Source organism: Nesoenas mayeri (genome assembly GCF_963082525.1).
Source record: "Nesoenas mayeri genome assembly, chromosome: 1".
Taxonomy (NCBI): domain Eukaryota; kingdom Metazoa; phylum Chordata; class Aves; order Columbiformes; family Columbidae; genus Nesoenas; species Nesoenas mayeri.
Window position 1 is genome coordinate 2,466,003 of NC_137541.1, and position 25,525 is coordinate 2,491,527.

Consider the following 25,525-nt stretch of genomic DNA (forward strand, 5'->3'; position numbering starts at 1 on the left):
TTATTTTTTGAAACACTTTTAAACGTTACAACCCTTTCTAATTGCAAGGCCGTGTTTACCTTCAAACTGCCGGGGTTTCTCGCATGAAATACATTTTTAATGAGTGGAATGTTGGAAATTTAAAAGTGTAACCCATAAAATTGCTTAAATCTCCACTGAATAATTAAAATACAACTTTGCTTTATGGTTGCAATTTTCTGCTCTGTTAAGATTCTGTTTCTCTCCCTTTTTTTTCCCTCTCATGCGTAAGGCTTTTAGGAAATAAACCACACAGTATAAAAACAATGCTCTTAAAAACCCCCACATAGTGCCAATTGGTATTCAATTAGTCTGCAATTTCCAATCTAGTCTTTCAAAACACAGTAGTTGTTTTAAAGAAAGCCATGAAGTCATTTTTCCAAGTCGCATAATCTTCACAGATCTTTCCTTAAAATGTCTTTTCAACTTGCCAGTTTAATGATATAATCCAGCAAGTGGTTATAATCTGAGTACAGAGCAGACAGAAATACATACGGGCCCCACCAGGGTGTATTATGCTAGAGAAGAAGGTTACTTGGTGACATCCAAAAGACAGGCAGAGCATCCTGGGATGCTACGAATTCCCAGGAATTATTCTCGTATATGCACATGCTTGTGGTCCCCTTCTTACAACCAACCTCTTCAATATCTGAATGCACAAATATAGAATGAGGTCCTATTGTGGCAAACGCTATAGATGTGAAACTATGGCCAAAGTCTGGTTAGAAATGAATAATGGATGATTTAGTGTAATAAAAAACTGAGAACACAGAGGACACATAATACAACGGCAATACAGACCAGTGTCGAATAGCTTGTGCTATAGGACTTAGGAAAGCCAAGTATTGTGAAGAATGGAATGGATGAACAAGAGGAAGAGTTTGCATCACCTAATTTTAGGCAACGGATAGTGCTGATCTAACTTAGCCAGACCTCCTGTCTACTGTGCACTGAAAATAAGTAGATACCTCAGGGAATGTGATTCACAAACGCTGAACCTCCCTTGGAAAGACATCATTTCTCTCCACTAACTACACAGGGAGCCCAAGGCGGTAAGGACCGTAATTCAGACTTTTCAGATAGGGAGAATTAGTCCTCCCAGCTGGTGGTGAAGTCTGAAAGGTGCCATTTGCTCTGATAACGCTACTCACAGGATAATAAACTGGTCCAGCAATTGTACTCGCTGCCTTTCCTATTTTCTGGGTGCAGCCTGCACAGGCACGCTAATGTGGTTATACGCAGGTGCATCACAAAAATTAAGAGAAATGCATAGATATCTAACCAGATGCTTGGGTTGAGGGGCATTAGTGAGCGTATAAAGAACAGATCAATAAAAGGAGCGCTAAATGATGCATTTTGGTTTGTTTGTTTGCTGTTCACCTTCAAAAAGAACATGATAATTTAAATAGCTTTTCTTTCAAGAAAGTATTTGATGACTCCAGGCAATCAAGCCCTGGGAAGAGATGAAATGCATAGCAATGAATATTTATCGGTTGTCTTTAACTTCTAGCTTCTTAAAAAGAAAGAAAGAAACAAACAAACAAACCAGCAGCAATTCTAGACTTGATCACTTGGTGTTCTTTAAATGTACGGAGCAAACTTACCCATATCTGAAGAAATTGTTGAACTGTCTGCAGATCTTATGAGTAAGTTCTCTCTTACCACAGGCTAGAGGACCAACTAATACCAGCATGGGGTAGGGAGTATCAAGACTGGGTAAAGTGCTACAAGAAAGGAAAATAAGGAGCCATTACATTACCTACAAATGAAATCTTTAGCAACTTTCTAGAAAGCTTCTGCGGAGACTTTATCGCCACTTCAACTAATCTCATCTGTCTATCACACTATTCACATTGTTCACAGTGTAGATGAAAAGCAGGAGAAGCGTGTGCTCAGTTTGACATGCTCGAAACATAAAAATAGCACAAAATACCGCATTAAAGACCCCCGGGACTCTTTTGCAAAAGGAATAATGTTACGTCTACTATAATCTTTTGTGATTTAAAGCTCCCTCTGCAGTCACGGTGTTGCTGGGATTTGTTTAAGAGTTTTCTAAGTCTATCGTAGGGATGGTAAGTATTTTAATAATCAGGATAATAAGCCTGGCGTGAACCTGGACTCGATCTACAAACCTTTACACACTCTTGAATGTAACCTTGCTGACTTCCACGGCCTTGACAGATGAAGGTGGAAATTTGTAAAGAACTCTTCAATTCAATACAATGAAAAACACCAAGATCCTGAAACTCCACTGAACACAAATAACGCGACAATAAAAGAACCCGAAGTGCTGCAAAAATACAAAGCCTTCCATTTTCTCCATGCTGAGATCCCCAGATTTCCACTTCCAGCTGTAAATATTAGAATGAATAGCATTTCTGCACTTTGGAGAGTCCAGGGCTTTATTGATACAGCTACAAATGGAATGCAACTTGGGACTCTCCTTTTTAAAATCTCAGCTAGATCTTTAGATTAAGCCACTTGGTGACATGCCAGAAACAGCTGAAATAAATCCACTTATTTTTACCTAACGAATAGCTTTAAATTTAAATTTTAAAGTGGAAAGAAACCATCAGTGTGTGTTCAGCTTCCATTTAATGATATTTTAAACAGGTAAACCCAAATTCCTGAAAACAGAGTATATTTATTTTAGCTTTTCTCTAGCTCCATAAGAAGCAATTATAACCATCCAACACAAGCACGGAGGGAAAAGATTTCAAAATAATGGCTTTACTCCTAGTTTAGGTTCAGCAAACCAACTCTATTTTCTACCAGATTATAGTTATATAATGGGACTTGATGCTTCAGAAGCACTAAGATAATAATGCGATTCAGTCTAATTCTGCTATGGAGTACTATCCTCACAGAAGAAATAACAGATACACCTAATAAATTAAGAAACTGGCTCGAGTCCATACATATGTGTAGTTACTAAGCTGTGAAATGAACTCAGATCCTGGCTCAGTGTTCCATCCACTTGGCTACTTCAAAGCAAGACAGTCGTAGAACTCTTGGGAGATTTAATCGGTGACAATTATAAAACATCGGACTACATTGGCACAATAAGCCTATTAGCACAGTACATTAAAAATACTGAAGAAGGTAAAAATACATTTAAAAAATCGTTATCTGAATCGGTGACGTGTTCAGTTCAAGAAATACCTTCCTCCTATCTTGATTATTTGAGCTGTTCAGATCGTCTTTCCCTTTCCAGACATTTGTGGTAAGGAAAACACCAGTTTAAGACAACATGATCTCAGGAGGTGTTAGTGACAGTTGTGGATACTACAACCGTCATATTATAAATGAACCATCTCAAAGATGGGAATTCTGGGAAACATGCTTAGTGACTAGAGATTCAAAATTGATCAAGATGTAGCAAAAAGGTTCAAACTCTTGCTCAAGGGAAGAATAACTATATCAAGGTAGGTCTGTGAAGGGAGAGCCCTTATCTTCAACATGGTTTTAATATATTCCTTCTCTATGAATGGAACCTGTGTGTAAATTATAGAATTCCTCCAGAATCTTTTCTTTTACAAGGAAGTGTTATATCCAGTAATGGTACAATATATCATTACTTGACATGATTGTACTCAGAATTCAAATTCCCTTAAATAAGTTTTCATTGCTCAAACTCCTCGTACCCTCAAATTCCTTGGATTTATTATTTCATCAGAAGGATATGAAGAACATTTCTATAATGCTGTTTTTCATTACATCACCACTTACTGGTTCTCAGAAAGCTAAACCAAAAGTTTTGGGTTTCCTACGACTTCTGAGCAGCATCTTGGAAAGAGTTCTTGGCTCATTTAATGTGCATCTTTCAACTTTATCTGTGTGAGTACAGAAATACACTTCCGTGCAAGATTAATAGACTTCAAGGCCAAAAGAATCATCTACTGGGATCATCTGCTCAGACTCCCCACATCACATTGGCAACAGGATTTCTTCAGGTTAGTTCTTGTTTCAAGTCCGATACCTGAGGTTCTGTTAGAGTGTGTTTTAATTAAAAACGTTCCAGTTGTGGAGAATTCTTGGTACCCTTGGTAAAACGTTCCAATAGTTAATTACCTTCATTGTTAAAAATAATCATGCTCTATTTCTTCTCTGCATGAATTTATCCTCAATAGCCAGATATCAGGTCCCACCGTGTACTTGCCCAACAGACTGAAGAGCCTTGTTATTCCATTTCTGTTATAACTATGATCAAGCCACCTTTTTAAATGTCATGTGCTTTTATAGTAGGGGAAAAATACACATAATATTGTTCAGTGGTGTGTTACCATGTAATTAAAGATAGAACCACAAGCTACACAGAGAGAGGGAATGGCATAAAAAACTTAATGTTTTCTAACTGCGAAGGATGCTGCAATGTAACTTTTCGCTTTGTTTTCAGGTGTTATTTTTAATAGAGATATTACTAAAACAGAATTAACTATAATCTCATCTAACGAGATGCAAATGAACTATACCAATCTGGTCCCAGTAAGCATTTTATAGTGTAGAAGACCATAACACATCATCATTAGGAAGATTTTATTAATGACTGTTTTGTGTGCTTTCCAGCTGAGCACGGGCAAACATTCAAAGCATCATTAACAATTTTGGTCAGTACCATAAATGCTGGTTTGCATGTTTATATGTTTGTGTACACGATACCTCTGACAGGAGACAGAATTGTTTCTTTCCAGCAATGGAGATACACATACACAATCCAATAAACAAGTATTTAAATAGAGCCTATATCTGCATTGGAAGAAATCCATGCCTTTAGGTAAAACTATTGTGCTCTTTTATTTTATTTCTTTTAAAGGAATCTCCAACCCTGCAACACAGTAAATAAGAATTGCTAAGAATTCTCAGAGCTATCATCACTCCTGGCTCCTGCCTTCCGTCAATAATCCCAGAAAACACACGACTCGCAATAAAGATATTCTAAAAATACGAATTTCGGAGTTACTAAATCATGGATCTTAAATCAGGTTACTCATTCTGAATTAAGATGTTCAAAATGGTGTTAAAGCAGGGTGTGGGGCACAAAAGTTGATCGCAGTGCCCACCGTAGCCAATACAATAATAAATCATGCATATTTCAGAGCATCATCCATCAGAGTACGTCAAAGCATTTTCCAAGCATTCATCAAGCAAATATCTTAACACATCTGCAGAGCAGCAAAGTGCGAATATTTCCATTTTCTAGATGAGAAATGAGACTGAGAGAAGTCATTTGGCATGGAAATGTTGGAAAAAGAACATGGGTTTGCCTCTCCCTTACGTGCTTTACGTGGCAGTCGGCATCATCACCTCCCAAAGGTAGAAATAGCTGGACTTCCTTAAGTACAAACTTGAAAATTTCATTTTATGAATATAAAATGTGCCCCAAAGCCACTAAATAAAGTCATTTGCTTCACAATGGGATGCCAATAGTGTGAAGAGAAGCAGTGAGCAGAACAGGGAGATGATACGTTTTACAGCTCTCTTCTCCCTCTAGAGATTTTTAGAAATTGCCTTTGGGTATTGATAGAAATGTTGCATCTTTTCGTTTATGGTGCAAATGGCCATCTGTTTCAACAGCTTGTTGCAAAGACATGGAGCTGTGGCCAATCTGTCTCAGACTGCAGAGGTGAATGACTCACTTCATTCCATAATCAATTTCAACCAAATACGATTTGCCTAATTTCCAGACTGCTACCGGAATATTACGGAACGTTTCTTCTTCGTTAGATTAATTCAGAGGTGGGAGAGGGGCAGAAAAACGTCCCTCAAAATGTCACAATGTGTTCTGCTTTACTCGAGTGCCACCCTCAGGGGGTGATGTGAAGTGGAGGTAGGTTTACCTGTCAAATATTCGGTGGGGCTGCAGCACGCTATACATCACCTGAGCCATATGATCTTCTGCAGCAACAACTTCTGGAGGAGGATCGTATTTATTCACAGCAGCAACCTGTTTCCACAGTTCAGGGGCAAAAAGAAAGGAGAGTAGTGATGTAATTGTTTCCAGCTGCAATATGCTTTACAGATCACTCTGAATAATGATGATTTCATATTTATGAGGGTCAGTCTTTGTATTGGGGTTGTCTGTGAGTGCTCCACTACATCAATCTTTTCAGGGGGTTTAAGTACAATCTGATAGATGGATGGAAAGCAGCCAGATGTAGCCCGCTGTCTTTAATATATTCAACCTTTTACTGGAAAGAAAACAGGATGCCACGTAAGATGCAAAGTAATTTTGCTTAGGTTTTAATTATCCATTAATTTGCATCCTCTCAGTGCTGGTGGAACTAAAGTCCTGAGGGACTGAAGCCATTCACTTATTCATCACAAGAGGAGCAGAATGGGCATTAACAAAGTAAGCAAATTGCAATTTTCTCCTGACGATGCACTTCTGTCTTTCCTAGGAGGAAGAACACTCAAACTCCAAGGATTCCCTCCATCCATTCTGCTGAACACTCTGTTGAGGGTACTGCCTGCTAATAAGTCGTGTATTTTTTTGGTATTATTAATCCTACCCACTCAGAAACTGTTTAAGAACTACTGAGTCATTTCATGTAAACCAGCAAATATCAAGTAGCCAACACTGCTGCAAAATCCCACCGTAAGCTCCGATGACAGCCACGACTATATTAATTAACAAGTAGTTTGGTGCAACAGGAGCGGATCTTTAATGCAAAATTTTCAATATTCGGTATCCAACATCCACACTATTTTGGGGCAAGTGGAAGAAGGGAGCTCGTTCTAGCTCCGGTTTGGTCTTTTGGTCTGAATTAGTGGTGAGGAACACACTCGGTGCAGCCTGACGCACATCATCTGGTCAAGGTTAGTCCAAAAGAAGTTGAGTTCCTATGCTGCAAAATTATTCTGCGACAATAACCATGGACGGCAAGTTGGGCAAGCGGGACTTTCACCTCAAAACTACACTTCTGAGCTAAGCTACAACATTTCTGTTAATCCCTTTTGTGTGTTAGTGAGGCAGAAGAGCTGCTGCCTCCAGATCAACTCGGAGTTTATGAGGCTGGAGGACAAGTCCTAATATAACCCAAGGAGACTGTTTTCTGAGATGACTTCAATCATCCACAAGTTAAGTCCTAGTCTACACCAGTCATCCAGGCTCACTTTTACAGTCCATAGAGAAGGAAAAGTTACTTTAATATATTCAAAATGTTATTGGAAGGAAAACAGATCGCCACCTAAGACAAAGAGTAAGATCAACACCTCAAATATGTGGGGTAAACTACATTTTGGTATCATCCCTTCTCTGTGTTCATGATATAGGGGGCTGGCATTAAACAAGAACACTAATATTTACGTGGCTAAAGTTAGGACCGATGCATTTCCTGCAAGGATCAGTTTTAAAGGATAATTCCCTGAAATCCAACCCCAATTGGTAACTGTTAATTCTAATAGTTCTAGCATGGCTTGGGCCCAAATATAATACTATACACAGCAACAAAACTACAGTAAAAGTGGCACAAGGGGGAAAGGTTTTTACTACAACAGAAAGTCACCATGAGCAGTTTGAGCAGGTTTGGGGGTTTTTTTGAGAAGATTTTACAGTGAAAGCTGCATGAAATAGAACAGGAAACAAATATTATAACTTTCAGAGTTCACTTTGCTGTATGCAACACTAAAATAACCCGATTTTAGAAATATTTTAGAAGTAGCACAGTGGCTACCACTCCAGAGTATTTCAGGAATGTAGTTGCCTGTTTCGATTGACAATGGCTGCTAAGGAACTGTCTTCACTGCACAAAGCTTTTAGATAAGATTTGCATTTTTACATAACAAAACTGCTCCAGAAATTCTGTGGGTATATATCAGGATTTCAAAGCAAAAGCGTCTGAATTTGTAGCCTCTCTTGGGGGCTGAAACATGGGAGATTCGTCACACCCAAGTGACTACAAAGCTACATGTGCATGCACAGTATTTATATTATATGATATTTATATTATATGATGTTTACCTACTTTTTCTTCCACTGAAATCTTCTTGAGATCCAGTTCTGTTAGTTGGAGCAACTTGAAAATCACGAAGAGCCAATAATCTGTTTGCTCCTGAACGACAAAGTTTCCACTTTAAGTACTTCACCTGATCTATCAAATATTTAATTTCGATCCGTTGAAATTAAATTTGCCTTAATACATTGCAACACTATACGAACTTTAAAAGAGACTTTGCATTATGAATTTGTCATCATATAGGCTTTTAAGTTGGAGACAATCAAAAAGAAGAATTAAAAATCAAAGGAGAAAGCTGGCACTAACAAGTTCATAAAGCTTTTTAGTTCTAAAAGCGGTAAGGTCCTTTTAAAACAACTGAAATTCAGGCAGCTGCCTTAAGATGATTGCTTAATGTATAAGTTATTAAAACGGTAATTGAAAGGAACAGGATCTCTTTGCTTAGGGGAAGGACATCTAAACAGAAACAGGTTTTCAGATTCTGGAGGAGCAGGGACAGCCTATTTTGGGTATTTTTTCATGCTAATTTCATTGTGTGCCAGGACAGGCCATTCCCACAAAAGTCAATACAAAATTGGCAATTACAAGAAGAAGTTGTTAAACCCTTAATATTTTTCTTCTTTCTGACACTGGAAATCACTGTAAAATTCACACAACTCAGAAATCACAAGAGTCAGGATAGAACTGTCTTTGAACCCTCAGGACAAATTACAAATGCAGAGTCAAAGTCAGAATTTCTGATATTTTGCTAATGTCATTGTTGTTGATAAAATGGATGTTTAATTCATTAATTGGGAATATAATGAGAGGCATAGATGGTAACTCGGTAAATCCTAAAGAAGAAAAGTAGATACAGATTCCAGAGACACATGGTTTTAAAAGGGATATTTCTAAGTTCCTTCAAGCTTTTCCCATGAACAATTAAGTACAGACCTTCAAAGCAAATGAAAATGTGATCTTTTCCCAAACAAAAATCATGGGATGTTGTGAGTACAAATGCATAAATGGATTCACAAATGGAATTAATAAAATTAATGGATTTACTACATGGATATTAAACATAATGATTCATACGCAGCTTTGCTCCAGATAAAGTTCCCAGACAAAGGCATATAAATGTCCCAGGGAAACCATCACTCCTTATTTCTTGTTCTCTGAAATGACCTGGCCACTCTCAGAGACAGAAACTGAGCCTAAATGGATTGAGATGTGATCCCAAACAGCAGTTCTAGGTTCTCATTTTTGGCTTCCCCTTTAGGTTTTTCTTACCTGTACAGGATTTTTTAAAAGATTTAAAACTCTGAGGAGAGGCAGATCTTCAATATAGTCAAGTTCACGCAGCTCAGCAATCTAATTAGTGACAGAAACAGAGCATAAATCAGCAGCAACAGAACCCGTGATAACTACGAAAATATTTTAATCCCTGCTCTTAAAGTCTGGACGTAAAAAAAATGTCATTATACTCACAAAATGGGTATCCATGTTAACAGCATTCAATAAGGCACTTTAGTCATAAAAGGCAGACAAGTTGGATGTTAGCTGGAGCAGCAGTATAATACAGACGGCAATTTCAAACCACCTGCATTTTTCCAGTTCTTTCAAATGTCAAGCCCTAACCCATTTAGCTTTTATGCGGCTGATGTGCTTAAGTGAGGCAATTCTGCGGTTATATTTGCGCTTCAGTTCACTAGCAAAAAAAATAATAATAATAATTCCTTTTTTAAGAAGAGTTTCTTTTCACTGGAGCTCAAGTTCAACCTTTCTAACTTGCAGCACTTGACTGAAATGCATCAGCAGAGTTGTCCTTGGCTGCGTGTGATGAATTCCACTTCAGGTCTGGTTTGTCCACACAGGAAACCTGGGCTGGCTGCGCTTGGGCACATTGAATAAGAGTTAGAAGTTGTGTGGGATTAATCAAATCGGGTGAGTTATAAAGTTGTAAAGCTCTCAATGAAAACAAAACGGGGCAAATGGATTCACATCGCCTCATTTTCACCATCTGTTGAGTTAGACCAAGTCGGGCGCTTAACTTCACTTTAAAATTACTGAAGAGAGGCAGTTCCAGAGCTCATCTGATCCATAGTAGGCTAGGATGAATTTCCCTGTAAGGAAACCTGATTTTCCTTCACTATTTTAAGACTGAACCTAGAAAACTTGAGATTCCATCCCTATCTTGTACTTGGCTTATGAAAGTGTCTAAAAACATAATCCCCAACCACAAGCATTAATTTTGAGATAACAAGAAGGCCACCACAAGTTTTGGTCACGTTAAATGTCATTTGGGTGGATTTCCTGCATAAATCACAGAATGCCAATTGTCAACATTTGAAAATCATTGAACATCAGAGTCTGCAGATAAACCTATCGTGCCCATTTAAGCTCATTCTGGGTGGCAGCGAGCTCATGTAACTCAGATCTTTCTGTGTCAATTAATTAAAATTCTCTTTAAATTATTCTCCAGAAGGAAATGTTCAAAAAATGGCGACTCATTAAACAGTTCCAATAACATCATTAAAAGAGATAAAATTTGATGAGGTAAAGTTAATAGCTTTTGCGTGCCGTAAAGAACAGTGGAAACTATCTGAGGCAATGGAAGTGGTGTTATTAATGCTAATAGCAACCATACCATCAGTTTCCTGTCTTGTGCAATTGATGTACCTTTAAATGTCAACCTGAACATGGCGTGAGAAAAATAACTCAGGGTGTCTTGAATTAAATCCTGTCAATGTATCTTGCAAATGGGGAAAAATGACAGAAAAATGTTCAGCTCCCGGTTTATATTTTTATTTCTTATTTTCTTCGATTTCTTTTTCACACGCAGATCTGTCTGTGATGTCAAAATGATTCGTGAATTGATGGTATTTTCAGATAAGTTCTCTGGAAGCTCAATATCAAAAGTATTATGTATATATGCCTTGAGTTTTAAAATTCAAATACAAATGAGTTGGATTATATCATTGTACTTCCAGTGAAAATTCTGCTGCATAACAAAAGCCACTTTGTTATAGAGTACACGTCGTTCTGCCTTACAAGAAGCTTCCAGCTAAGAGCTCAGAAAAATCTATGGTCATAAAATTGGGCTGAGAGATATTAGCAAAGCCTCCTGAGGCCTGGCAGGAGAAAAGCCGTGATGTAAGTAAAGATCCTCAAGAATAATCAAGCTGAAAAAGCTGCAAACTCATCCCTGGCTCATCCACTCAAGGGAGCACTGCTAGTTCTTTAGATACGTGAGCACTAAATACTATAGAAGTGATGCCAACAGAAAGATAAACCCACCTAGAGATATTAAATTAGTCCTGAGGGGTACAGTATCAATCAACATGTGAAACGGCATTGGAGTGAAATACCTAAGGAGAAAATGTCATATTTTCTAATATTCATTTCTTGCAGTGTTGTAAGATTTTTTTGATTAAGCCTTAAAGGGCTTGAATTTTAGGTCAAAAAAATAGTACGCATTCTTAGAAAAAGCTGAGATGAGTATTTAACTACGCTACCTGGTTATCCTCTAGGTTGATCATCTCTAGTAGATCGTGCTCCTCCAAGCCTTCTAGACTAGTTATTTTATTGCTAGATAGGTCCAGTTTCTGTAGAGTTTTCAAGCTGTCCAACCCACTTATCTTCTCAATCTGGTTAAAGCTCTAAGAAGAAATGAAAGCGTATAAGCTGTTGATAAAGTTCTACAGACGAAAATCAACCTTCCTGAAGAAGAAATCACTTTATTATTGAAAATCCTATTACAAATAGGATTATGCATTAGCCCCATCTTCATCTTAGATGAATTATTGCAGCTTTCCGCACTGCTCAAGGAAAAACGAATCAACAACCTTCTGATTAACTTGTCTTCAACTCACCTTGAATAGCAGCGAGAGCCAACAGCAACAAAACCATCTCTAACATTCTTTTAAAGCTGATACTGGCTAAAGGATACTCTTGTACTCAAAATGTAGAAAATAGATGTGCACATAAAATTATAGCATATACATAAATACATAGAATTGCCCTCTGTAATCACAGTTACATTTACACTTATGATTACAGAATAAATAATGAAAATATTAAGGTAGAAGTGCAGTCTTTTTTGGACTACAGGGAGCCTATAAAAATATCTCTAGGATACACAAACTCATCTTAATGCATAATAAGTGAAGACAGATTCTATTTACTGTCAGTGACAGCATGCAAAGGAATGTTAAAAAACCAAACCAAAACACCTTACTGCAAGTTTTCTAGACTCTAACACAAGAAAAGACCGAGCTTTAGAGAATTCACAACCATCATTGTTTCACGTTCCTTCCAAACAAGGTATGAGACAGTAGAACTACATTTATCACTGGACGCCAGATGGTTTCATTTCTCAGGGCCTCACAAATCACATCCTTGTTTCTGCTACAAACTCCAAACAGGTAGAACATATTACACTAGATTTTTACTCATCTTTGCCCCAGTGGCCACACGTACCCAGATGGCCTCTCGACATGATTCTTTCTCTATAACCTTGCAAGTTATATTTTTCCATCAGCATCACCTTGTGCTGAAAGCTGAGAAGCCTCATACTCTATTAATAAATATTTAGGAACTGTTGAAATAAATAAGCCAGCTGACTCCCATGTTAATCCAGTTGTCTGTCCTTGACATTTTTCCTGACTTTTAAATGTTTGATTAGGTTATTAATAGCATCGAGGCTCTTTATTCTCTTCCTGTTCTTCGTTAGACCTCTGTTTATTAGGAAACAGCTTAGAGCTCTGGTTGCAAAATGCTACGCAAGAGGTGCCCACAAAACTCTGTGAATAAAAGGGGTTTGTGTAGAGATCCTTTTTTCACAAAACATAAAATTCCTGAGAGTCCAGTTCATTAGAGCTACATTTGTATAATTTTTGTGAACATAATCAGAATAAAGGCTTTTGGGGATAGTGAGGCAGTATTTACAGTTTTTGAAGCCTTTCTTCCAAACTTTAGACCTTGCTACTCTTCCAACCTAAAAAGCTCAAGGGAAAATGGGAAATAAAGCTGAATCAATGGGAAGAGAGGGGATGAGTGCTCTCACGAAACAAAGAACTACATTTTATTCTAATTAGTAAAAGAAAAGGCTGTGCTAAAAATCTGTCTGTTTACATAATTTGCACGTGACTATCTACTTCGCTAATTAAAAAAGACAAGCAGTTGTATAAATAATCATATCAGCATGTAAGAACCAAAACTGAAGAACAGGTTCATATTAATAAGGCTTAGCTGTTAATGCAACCTCCAAAACACTTTGCAGAGCAGATAACCATTACTAACAGAGCGTGGTCAGCAGGACAAGGGCAGTGATCCTTCCCCTGTGCTCTGCATTGGGGAGGCCACACCTGGAGTATTGTGGTCAGTTCTGGGCCCCTCAGCTCAGGAAAGACATTGAAGTGCTGGAGCAGGTCCAGAGAAGAGCAACAAGGCTGGGGAAGGGACTTGAGCACAAGCCCTATGGGGAGAGGCTGAGGGAGCTGGGCTTGTTTAGTCTGGAGAAGAGAAGGCTTAGAGGTGAGCTCAGCACTCTCTAGAACTACCTGAAGGGCAGTTCTAGCCAGGTGGGGATTGGGCTCTTCTCCCAGGCATCAGCAATAGGACAAGGGGCCATGGGCTTCAAATTTGCCAAGGGAAATTGAGGCTGGAGATTAGAAAGCAATTCTGTGCAGAGAGAGTGGTCAGGCATTGGAATGGCTGCCCAGGGAGGTGCTGGACTCACCGGCCCTGGAGGTTTTGAAACTGAGATTGGCCATGGCACTTAGTGCCATGATCTAGTCAATGGACTGGAGTTGGACCAAGGGTTGGACTGGATGATCTCTGAGGCCTTTTCCAACCCAGTCGATTCTGTGATTCTGTGAACAGAATTATCGTAAGACCTTTTAACAGATGAGAAAATCAGGGCACACAATGGTTGAGTGACTTACTGTAGTTCTCCCTGAAAAAAGCATTTACAGAAAAAAAATCTTCCTGTTAGCTTAGATTGGCAAAATCATGTCTGAAAGTTCTGAAATGAGCAATAGGATTATGACAATCTGAATTAATCTTATCCACTAAAAGTGAGACAAAATCCAGTTTTACTGCCACTAAGGGCATAAATGGAAGCTACCAAAGGCATTATTCATCTGAAATATATTAAAAATATGTTACTGAACACTATTACAATGTATTATTCAAAACATACTACTGGTCCACTTTTAAATGTGAATACCTTTCCTGAATATCAAAGTAGTAATAAGTACAAGGGCCAATCAGGCCTCGATGGGTACAGATCCCAGTTATTTTCTGTATCAATTCCTACAGAACAGAAGAAAAATCTTTAAAATTTTAAAAGGATTGGAAAAGAATATTTCTATTCTTGATACGGGATTCACTTGCTTTACCTAAAATATTTATACAGGTGCTTAAAACTAATGTGGCAAATATGAGCATATTTCTATATATAGCTTTTTGGTCCTCCATTAAATACTTTAAAAATTATTAAGTAAAACCTATTAAGAAGTAGCCTGTTGTATTTATAGCATAAATGCCTTCCCAAGACCTGTAAAAGACCAAGAACAGTGTAGGCATTGGCAGAAAGACTCTATATCTGGGTTAGTTATCCTTGGTTATCCTTCATACCCAACAGAGAGAAACAAGCACTTCCAAGGCCTGATGCATCCTGAAAGGGACCTGGGGGTCCTGGGGACAGCAGGGTGACCATGAGCCAGCACTGGGCCCTTGTGGCCAGGAAGCCAATAGTACCTGGGGTGGGTTAGAAGGGGGTGGTCAGTAGGTCAGAGAGGTTCTCCTGCCCCTCTGCTCTGCCCTGGGGAGACCACACCTGGAATCTTGTGTCCAGTTGTGGCCCCTCAGTTCCAGCAGGACAGGGAACTGCTGCAGAGAGTCCAGCGCAGGGCAACAAAGATGCTGCAGGGAGTGGAGCATCTCCCGTGTGAGGAAAGGCTGAGGGAGCTGGGGCTCTGGAGCTTGAAGAGGAGACTGAGGGGTGACCTCATTCTTGGTGATCAATATGGAAAGGGTGAGTGTCAGGAGGATGGAGCCAGGCTCCTCTCGGTGACAACCAATGACAGGACAATGGGTAATGGGTTCAAACTGGAACACAAGAGGTTCCACTTAAGTTTGAGAAGTAACTGCTTCTCACTAAGGTTAACAGCACACTGGAACAGGCTGCCCAGGGGGGTTGTGGAGTCTCCTTCTCTGCAGACATTCAAACCTGCCTGGACACCTTCCTGTGTAACCTCATCTGGGTGTTCCTGCTCCATGGGGGGATTGCACTGGATGAGCTTTCCAGGTCCCTTCCAACCCCTTACATTCTGGGATTCTGTGATCCTGTGAGATGTCAGCAGCTGGATCAGAATAATGAAGTATTTTAAATGTCCTTTTCTCTCCACTGAATTTTAAAGCAGCAGAGAATAACCAGCTCCAGTGCAGTTCCCTGCACTGCAGAAACCAGAAGCCAGATAAGATAAATCCCGCTAAAGCATCTTAAAATACAACCTAGGAATGTTATATTTAATCAATTATACCCTAGATAGCTTGACGCCAAGCTGGCAACATAAAGCTCCCTATCTCATTAGAAAAATCCTTAAAAATTAAACAAAATAAATAAAATACATTTTAATAAAATATCATATTTGCATACTAAACTTGACTTGTGTTCTCAAATCAGTGCAGGCTCCTCAGCCCTTGCTTCTCCCTCTCCTGTCCTCGCTCACTGCTATCATGAGCACATCTTTATCACAGAATCGACTGGGTTGGAAAAGACCTCAGAGATCATCAAGTCCAACCCTTGGTCCATCTCCAGTCCATTGACTAGATCATGGCACTAAGTGCCATGTCCAATCTCAGTTTAAAAATTTGAGGAAATTATGAAGAAATGTACTTAAAATAACAAAAAAAAACCCACCCCAAAACCCAACAAAACAAAGAAACAAAACAAAACCCCTCATTGTTTGTACTGTGGGACTTGCACAGATTGTAACTTCTTACACATCACCTAAGAAACAACAAAACCTACCCAGAGCAAATGCAAAATATCTTGGGAGAAATGCAAAACAAGGTGCTGGAGATGGTTCTGCTTTGAGCAGGAAGCTGGATCAGATGAATTCACACCTCCCTTCTAATCTGTATTATCCTATAACCCTGTATTAATTAAAAAACGCATCCGGTATTACACATATCTCTGAAAACGTGTTATTACCTTCACATTTATTAAGGCAATAATATACTGATAAAAGACAGACAGGAAAACAACTAGAATGACTTCTTTCTTACCAGATTGAGTATTTTGATAGGTAAATTCTCAAGGCCAGCGATTGCAATGAGCCTGTTGTGTGACAAACTGAGGTGAGTCAGACTGTGACACTTCTCCAGTCCTCTTATCTCCTCGATGTTATTAACTACACAGAGGTTTTTGCATTTAAGGACAAGAACTGAAGACAAAGCATTCACAATAATTAGCAGCTAAATTAGCCAATGGGGGTGAATTTTATGCTAAGGGGAGCTGGATATCAAATGCTTTACGTTGAGTTTAAAATCCCAGATGCTTATATCCGCTCTTACTGCCTCATTTGACTGAAATAGCTTTTTGTGGGGCTGCACGATAAATGATACTGATCCAGCTAGAAATATCCTCCCCCCTTTTTTGGAGGAGCTTTTAATACAGAAAGTTTCTGTGACTTTCAAGCTGTGTAACTGGGGCAGGTGGCGAATCAAGGAGTGAAAATGAGGGAATAAGAACGTGGGGAAGAGCTGCTTCACCAGTATCTTGTAATTCTAGTGCTGCAATCTCTATTCTGCTCATCAGAGGCTAAAACAGGGGGGTCTTTATGCCTTTAACTGGGCACCAGTCATTAGGCCAGCTTAGAATACGAGTCATCAGAGAAGGGCGTGATCGTTTTACATTTACAGAGTACTTAATATGGTTCCAAACTGACCTTGACATGCAAGAATTATACGCAAATTACCCAAGTAGTATCAGATGACAGTACCATACAGGGCTATTTCACTCTAAATTCCACCTGTTTAACACTGGCCATCTGTGCTGGAAGGGGAAAGTGTATTTTAAATTAACATTAAACTCGAAAGCAGCTGTAAAAGTAGTTGGGATTCCTCTCAGCAAACTTCAGAATTAACATAACTACCCAAATTCCTTAAACCAAGCGTGTTTCCTTTGACAACAAAGGATTGCCCTCTTGTAATGGGATGAACTGCAGAGGTACCTGAATCTTTACCTTTCCACTGCATGGAAATAAAATAATTTATTCTACAAATTTATATTATATATAATATATAATAAATAACTCTGATCCAGGTGTCTCATTGTTTGGTGACTGAAGGAGAATTGCACTCATATTGTAAGTGTCCAAGCTGGGACTAGTTACACAAAAAAACTGAGAAATATAACTGAAAAAAAGAGCCAGAACATGCACGACACAGAGAAATGCCTTTAGGCAATCACAGAAGAAAACGTTTTTAATTGATTTGAGAGAATGAACTCTGCCTTCAAACAGGGGCAAGTGAGATTTCGGTCACGTTTCTAGTCTTACCAGGCAGTGGACGAATTATCAGGACTTTTTTTGCTCAGTCTAAATGATACTGTAACCAAACAAAATGTAAGCTTAGCCAAGGAGAAGAGAATACTCTTTAATAACTGTGATCTAACTCTGTTATTTCCTAACAGTAATTAATTGTACAGTAAGTTCTACATGTGCAGGCCTAGATGGGAAAGGAGAGGAGGAGAAAGGAGCTAATAAGGACAGATTAAGCTTTTTGTAGGATCTCACACTAGGCCGTCTCTATCCTTTTAAAAAACAAAACAAAACCATATCCACTGATATTTGACAGATACTAATTGATTTGCATTCAAAATGGGACTGCTTGTCTTTCAACTGAAAAGTTTTGTCGAGAAAAAAAATGTTGTTTAAGTCATAAGCATCAATATGAGGCAGCAAATTGCTCGGCACTAAAAACTAATACAATCAGTTTTAGTCCTCACTGTAAGGCTTTGTCAGGTATTATTGCCCAAGCTGTCTCCCTTTCTGGTTTGGGCAGTTTCCTCTTTGAAAACTCATTTATAAACCTGTCAGGTGCGCTTGTGTGTGCACCTCTCAGAAAAAAAAAGTTACAATGACCTTACCATCTGCATCACAATTCACTTAAATATGGTAAGAAATGCTTAGTTAGTGTTAACGAGAAATGCACACCAAACATTTCTGCTACTGCACAATATTTAATGCCGTATTTTCGTTTATAATTACAAAGAACAGCTTGTTTTGCCTGCCATGTCCGTGGTGACAAGTGCTTGACATGGGTTAGGAACGGTGCCACTTTGCTATTCTAAATTCTGCACTTCTGAATTCTGCATTTCTAAATTCTGCACTCATTTTCCTCTTGTTCAGAGGGTCCCATTGCAACCGTATGCATGAAACTGTTTTTCTTCCCATTTCAACGGCACCTTCATTGACAAATGGAGAAACTGAAAACAGCATGCTGCTGCATTGAAAACAAATGAAAAAAAATACCGATTTGAATCTACAATGCACATCTCTGATCTTTTTTCCTCTTCATTTTGCTGTATGGTCTTTGCTCTGCGACAGAAAATTAGAATTGCAAAGGGATAGTGTCTAAATGCCATTTTCTGACAAGAACCATGTCACCTGCACACCTCGTAAAATGTGTGAATAATGCAACCTGGGCGCCCTGTGAATGCTTTATCTGCTCCTACATGAAAAAGACATTGTATTAATATCATTTGGTAATAGGCTACTAAGAGGACAAGAGACTGAGAAAAAACTGCAAGAGCCTGCTGTCTTCTCCATTTCAGAGAGTGGAAAATCAAGATGTGGTTTATGAGGCAAAGAGGGAAGGTTCAGAAACCCTCAGGGAGCAATTTTAAGGAAGGCAACGTGTCAACATGACACTCCAGAAGAGCTTTCAGAAAAGCGTAGGAGGATCTTTAGGGAGACTACAAGTCCTATGGACAGCCTTGGAGAAATAAGCAATGAAGAAATGTAATCTGCAGGTTCACATCGATCTGATTTCTGCCAGAATTGTGTTTCTAATCCCACAAACTGGGTACTACAGCGACAATGTGGAGGTGGGTAGAATCATTGAATCATTTTGGTTGGAAGAGACCCTCGGGATCATGGAGTCCAACCATAACCCAACTCTAGTACTAAACCATGTCCCTAAGAACTTCATCTAAATGCTTTTTAAACCCCTCCAGGGATGATGACTCCACAAGTGTCCTGGGTAGAAGAACAACCCCCTCAACATACCCCAAAAAGTTCTCTCTCGCTTAAAGATCCTCTTTGCTGTCATTAAACAGCCTTGTCCTCTACAGAGCTTCCCCAGTCTCTGCATAATTAGCTGCGTCTAAGATTAAACAACATGCACCTTCTTCATTTCAGGGAGCTTAGCGTTCCAAGATGATTCCCTATTAACCTTTCTTATATAAAAATACTGGGGTTATTTATTACCTCTGCCATGCAAAGACAGTGAGACACGTTACTACTTCAGTTTTAAGTGATGCGAAGTGGAGGGGTTTTTGTGTTCCTCTAGCAGGTTAATACCTTACACGTATATACCAACACCTTTAACATCACCCATGCTTAAGTAAATTAAGATCAGCTGCACCACCAGAATTACAGTGTTTAATCTTGCTTCTAAAGGCAAAAGGAACATGAAGGAAAAATACAAAGCAAACAAGTATCTATTTGAAGCAAACAAGCAACTTTTCTCCCCTTCAGGTTTCCATAAAGGATACAATCCAGTAAGAGTTTAGTAAGCGACTGGTACGCTGACAAATCTTGCATTTTAGGTATTTGATTGTATGAAAAATCTACTTCCTAAAGAAAAAAAAGGAGACAAAGTTAATTTTATTTCTTCAGCACTTCCAGCTGTCTTGTGAAACTAAACGGCTGTTACATTAAACTTGTGATCAAGGGTGTGGAAGAAATAAGAAGATCATTAATATTAATACTGGGACACAAACAGAAAGGCTCTTTTATATGACACCCAGAATTCACATTTTGGGAACTTTCAAAATTATACTTTCTTCTAACAACATTATCATTAATGATCCTGTAATTATGCGTACGTATTAAATACATCAACAGAGAAGACAAATACATTAAGGTCACGTTTCAGAACAACCTCCTGCTTTTCGTAACCCAAAGTGGGCTACAAGAAAACAACAGCAAAGGGAAGACCAGCACACAGCTACACTTTAAGTATGTGTTTCATACTAATTCATAATTTTAAAGGCAGGAAATGATTCCACTAAAGGTCTAATGAATTCGACAAGCAAGGAAAAAATTCTGGCTAGAACAACACACCTTCCCATGGCATGCCAGGGTTCAGGGTGTGAAAGAACATAAAAGACTGAAATGTGCAGCATAAAACACCCAAACATTTGGAAAAGCTGCTAAAATAGCAAATGAGGTAAGAAAGAAGAACAAAGAAGGCATAAAGATTCACTTTTGCACATGTTCAAATATAATGTCTAAATTAGATTTAGAAAACAGTTTTGAATTTCAACCTATAAAATGCATTTTTTTTGCATCTTACCTTGAGATTTTTAGGTGGTTTAAAAAGGAAATACATAGTCAATTCATTGTTGGAAGCATTCAGTTCTAGCAAGTGAGGCATGTGACTGATACAAGAAAGATCTAGTAAGAAAAGAAAACGTCAAATCCTGCACGTGAATTCATAGGGAAATGCAGAGATCGTCATGTCAAAACGTGATAATTATGTCCAACAGCAATCAATTTGTAGTTACATATTCAGAAAGCGATGTTTGAAATGCAGAAATCAAATCTATTGACACCTTCTACTACAACTCCTACATTTATACAGTGCTACAATTACAATCTGCATGTATGTATTACATTGTACATTCTAGCTACCTCTAGAATGACAGTCTAGCTGTGTCCTGTGTTATTAATTAGTGGAGAAAAGTATTTAGGCCACTACTGAAGACTAAATGACTACGGAAAAGTCCCTGCTCTGTTCAAATATCACCTTCACAGACAATTAGTAAAATGAGCATGGAGAAGTGCCACCTTACAAAAGTGCTGCTTTTATTAGACTCTAGCACCTCAAGTGAAATAATCTTGATAGAAATAATGCAGCAGATTGTCCATCACAGCTTATTCCTTTTGATATTAAATTAAACAAATTAGCTGGGGAGAACAAGGGAGAGGGAAGGAGCAGAAAATCATGGAGTTTATTCCAGTCTCCATTCGTTAACTTCCTAAATCCAGGATATGATGTTTTACATTTTGTCACTAATGGGAAACCTTGCCAAAGCAAAGCTCAAGGCTGAGAAAACTGTACCAGACATAACTTTAAATATTATGACATCTGTGCATGTAAAATCACAACCTTAACCTTGTATTAACATGCTTGCTTGCATTTTATCTTTGGATAATAAACTGGACGATAATCTCCATGTTCCCCCTGATAAGCATCTGCTGGTGCCGCTGTCTGAATGGTCCATACATCATTCTTGAGAAGATCTCGCCACCGCCTTGTTCTGTAGAGCTGGAGTATTTACACCATGAAAATGTAGACCAGACTTTGCGATATTAAAGCTACATGGTACAGTGCATTTCCTCATCTTAAATGATTTCACAACCCAAGAATTTACTAGTGTATTTACTACATACCATTAATTTTATTATATGAAAGTTCCAGCTTCTGTAGGTGAATGTATCTGGAGAGAATGCTAATGTCACTTAACTCACGACCCTGGAAAAATAAAGCAAAGAGAATTTAATAACTAGTTGTATAACCTCAGCCACTTTCCCAAGAGATGCAGAGTAGCAGGAGACATTGAAGAGGTGACCCAAGGTCCCTCCAGCAGGATGTGTCAGAACAGGATGACATATAAAGTGATGTTAGACCCGCAGACCAGCCACGAATGGAGAAAACGTCAAAAGAAGACTTTAAAACACAACCGGGAGAGATGGCTGCGGTGAGAAAAAATGCCAGAAAAAACAAGGCTGTGTGGAAAAGAGGCAACAAGTAATCTTTAAAAAAGACACAATCATTTTAACTTTCTGAAGGGCCAAGGAACCCAGCGTTCTCAGGTGTTTTTTCTCCAGCTGACTGAAGCAGGAAGATACATTTTCACACCCAAAGATTGGGTAAAGAAAAATCTTGCTGCTGTTACTACTAAGTGAAAAAAAAGCAGTACCGATATGGCAGTTGTCAGCGAGAATCATGCTGTGTCTTGTCAAAAGTCCCATGTAAAAGAAATGGCATTGACAAGTAGAGACACAACTCTGCCTCTTGATTTGTTTTTTACTAGAAAAACTATTTGCTGCTCAAAAAAGGGAAGCCTTTGAGCGAGAAGCACTTTACAATGATGTTCTTGGCTCATACTTACTGAAAGCGACAGGTTAAGATAAACGTATTCGATACCAGAGGCTGAGAGCCCCAGCTTGTGGAGTCCCTCAGCCACAGTGTCTTCATCCAACACTCCATCAAACTGACCCTATAAAATAGCAAAAGCGGGGGGGACAGGGAGAGGAATGGATTAAGGGGAGATTTATGAAATGAAATTCCACACTTGGTAGAATCTGGAGGCTGCTTGGGATGCAACCAGGAGCAGAGTTTAATAAAAGTCTTCAATCAAACGCTGCTTTCAGTGCTCCATCACCCTACTAAGGCACTAGACATTAACAAAAATGATGAATACAGCCCTCAAAACAGAGAAACAGAAACATGTCACGTATTAGCTCTGCGCATTTTAAAAGGTTCAACAGTTTTTTGTTGTGATTTTTTTTTTACCTTGTGGTTTAAATGTGCAGCTCTAAACAGGACCAGTTGCCAGAGATGTTGAGCCATGAAACTCCCACTGATTATGGATGTTAACATCTCAGCAAATCAGCACTAACATAACCCCACCATTGTACCCCAATATGCACATTATTGGAGGCCCTTTAAATTTGTTCAGCACGAGCAGCTCCTCAGAGAACAACCTTTGCCAAAGAGAGTACTTGACAGATGGCGCTAATGAACCACTGCGTAGGTTTAATGAGAAAATAAGCCAACGGCTTGTGAAATTCCTATAAGCTTGGAGAAGTCACACAACAATTGCTAATCTAGGGACCAAGATAAATAATGTTTCAAAAGGTAATCATCTAAATTATAGCACCTACATGTTATAGCATTTGGGGCCTAAAGATGCAGTTCCACTAGGTAGAAACATGAGGTGATAACGCTGTGGCGCTGGAAACTTTGGAACCTGACAGAGCAGGGAGAAAAAAATCACTTGGTTCCAGGGGCTTATTGCATCTCAGAGACGGGTGTGTAAACACGAAAGGGGTTTAGTTTGGCAATTTCTACGGCAGATTATCCTCAGTCTTTATATAGCAAGGAGAGAGAGGCAATCCAGAACTATCCTTGACACCACAGGGATGGAAGTGACCCATAAAATAAGGCAGAAATCATAGAATCGTTTTGGTTGGAAGAGACCTTTAAGGTCATTGAGTGCAACCACGGAAGACTGCATCAGGTGCTGCACACGAAGCACAAATATATTGCTATGGAACATCAGGAGATGGATGCCAAGTGGGCACACAGAATCATAAAATCATTTTGGTTGGAAAACACTCTCAAGATCAAGTCCAACCATTAACCCAACCCTGGCACTAACACATGTCCCTGAGAACCTCACCTCCTTGTCCCCTGTCAGCACCCAAAGGGGATGGCTGTTGTTTGCTTTTGTTTTTTTTTCCCCAAAACTGGCCATTAAAACAAAGCTGCTTAATCTCTATAGAGGCCAATGCACAGGTGAGGTGATCAGCCTATAGGGTTGGTCTGTGTGGTTTAAGCTTTAAAAAGGAAAGTAATTGGGTTTTATAACTTGTTTTTCTTTAATTAGAAGACTGTACTATTTATCCTTTTGAATAAATCCATTTTTCTTGCCAGGCTCTGTAACCTGAGCAGAGTTCAAAGAATGACAGAATTGTTTTGGTTGGAAAAGACCCTCAAGATCACCAAATCCAACTGTTAACGCACCCCTGGCACTACCCCATATCCCTGAGAACCTCATCTCCATCTGGTCAACCCCTCCAGGGATGGTGACTCCAGCACTGCCCTGGGCAGCCTGTTCCAATGTCCCACAGCCCTTTGGGGAAGAAATTGTTCCCCACATCCAACCTCAACCTCCCCTGGCGCAACTTGAGGCCATTTCCTCTGCTCCTGGTGCTTGTTCCTGGGGAGCAGAGCCCGACCCCCCTGGCTCCAAGCTCCTTTCAGGCAGTTCAGAGATCAGAAGGTCTCCCCTCAGCTCTTGTTCTCCAGGCTGAACCCCCCAGGTCCCTCAACCGCTCCAACAGACCAAACCAGCCTTTCCCCTCTTTGAGCAAAGGAGAAATCACCACCTGGTGTCCCATGGATTCCCCACTTCTTTCCCCCACTTAGCAATGAGGGGGAAAAGGCCTCTTCCCTCACAAGCGCACCCCTCCCCAAATAGTTGGGGGGCACTAGCTGAACCTCTGTATGCTGCGAATCCTCTTCCTCATCGCCCTCCTGTTTGTCTTCATGGCGAGGCAGGCTGAGCTGTGCCCTGTGCTGGGGCAGCTCCTCCGCAATCCCCTGGGAGAGCTGCTGCGGGGGCTCATGAGGAGGGGGAAGCGGCTCCCCGAGGCCGCCCTCTCCCCTCTTCTCCTCGTCCCGTGTCATGAGGGGGGAGGACGCCGAGAGGAGCTGCGCTACGAGGGCTTCGCACTCGACCACCACACAAAACGAGCCGCCGCCATCTTGTTTGCTCTCCTGTTGTTATGGAGACACGCCACGCCCCCTGAGGGGACGGGAATTGGCGCCAGCCAGACGGACAGCCAATAGAAATGCGGCAAGCGGAGCGGTGCAGGATGGGAGTTGTAGTTCTCTGCGCGGGGCTCACTCGTAAGGGACCGTTAAGCCGCAGAGCATGCTGGGAGTTGTAGTCCGCCTCACAGGCGGCCTCCTCAGGCGGTACCTGAGGCTGAAGGCCCTGCGGTCGCCCTCATGGACCTTTTCTCGCTTTCCCCACTCCTCCACAGCAGGGTTTTCCATCCATTTGCGTGTCCCAGATCCTGACACACACTCAATACCGTCAGACAAATAATCTCCAGGGCATTGTTATCCAGCCACAGCACCCCAGACCAAAATGAGCTCTGTGCAAGATGGTGGTTTGGTCAGTGGCACTGTGACAGGAATAAGGGTTTCTGTGGCCCTGGCTTCCAGGCAGCTGGTTTAGTCACCGGCCAGCCCGGCTTATCCCAGTTTTTGTCTGTGAGTGACATTTTATCTGACTGGTGACACTGATAATTTATACTGGGAGTCTCAGCCACCTGCTGGGGTGAGGGTCTGGGGCTGTTTGAAATAGCAAAGCAATGTACTTCCTTAACAACAACAACAAAAGCACAATTTCAAAGCGGTAGAAAAAAAATCTATATAATTTTGCTGCAAACATTTGGGAAATAATGAGCAATCAAGCTGTCACAGCAGGGGGATGTAAAATGACAGCTTTTTGAAATATCTTTGTTGTCTTGTGGCTT

General features: G+C 39.9%; 1 protein-coding gene across 1 annotated transcript in view; it reads right to left on the reverse strand.

The window, feature by feature from the left end:
• The window catches only part of LRGUK (leucine rich repeats and guanylate kinase domain containing), a gene marked incomplete at both ends in the record, with an annotated part of 59,180 nt that extends 34,140 nt beyond the window's left edge, over positions 1-25,040 (reverse strand). The window contains 12 exons of the mRNA XM_080359923.1: positions 1,623-1,742; positions 5,856-5,962; positions 7,983-8,069; positions 9,243-9,323; positions 11,468-11,611; positions 16,248-16,372; positions 19,741-19,822; positions 20,544-20,644; positions 21,644-21,725; positions 22,366-22,473; positions 24,480-24,758; positions 24,942-25,040. Of these exons, the coding sequence (XP_080216049.1) occupies positions 1,623-1,742; positions 5,856-5,962; positions 7,983-8,069; positions 9,243-9,323; positions 11,468-11,611; positions 16,248-16,372; positions 19,741-19,822; positions 20,544-20,644; positions 21,644-21,725; positions 22,366-22,473; positions 24,480-24,758; positions 24,942-25,040 (1,415 nt within the window). The remainder of the gene's footprint in view (positions 1-1,622; positions 1,743-5,855; positions 5,963-7,982; positions 8,070-9,242; positions 9,324-11,467; positions 11,612-16,247; positions 16,373-19,740; positions 19,823-20,543; positions 20,645-21,643; positions 21,726-22,365; positions 22,474-24,479; positions 24,759-24,941) is intronic.
• Between the last annotated feature and the right edge of the window lie 485 nt (positions 25,041-25,525).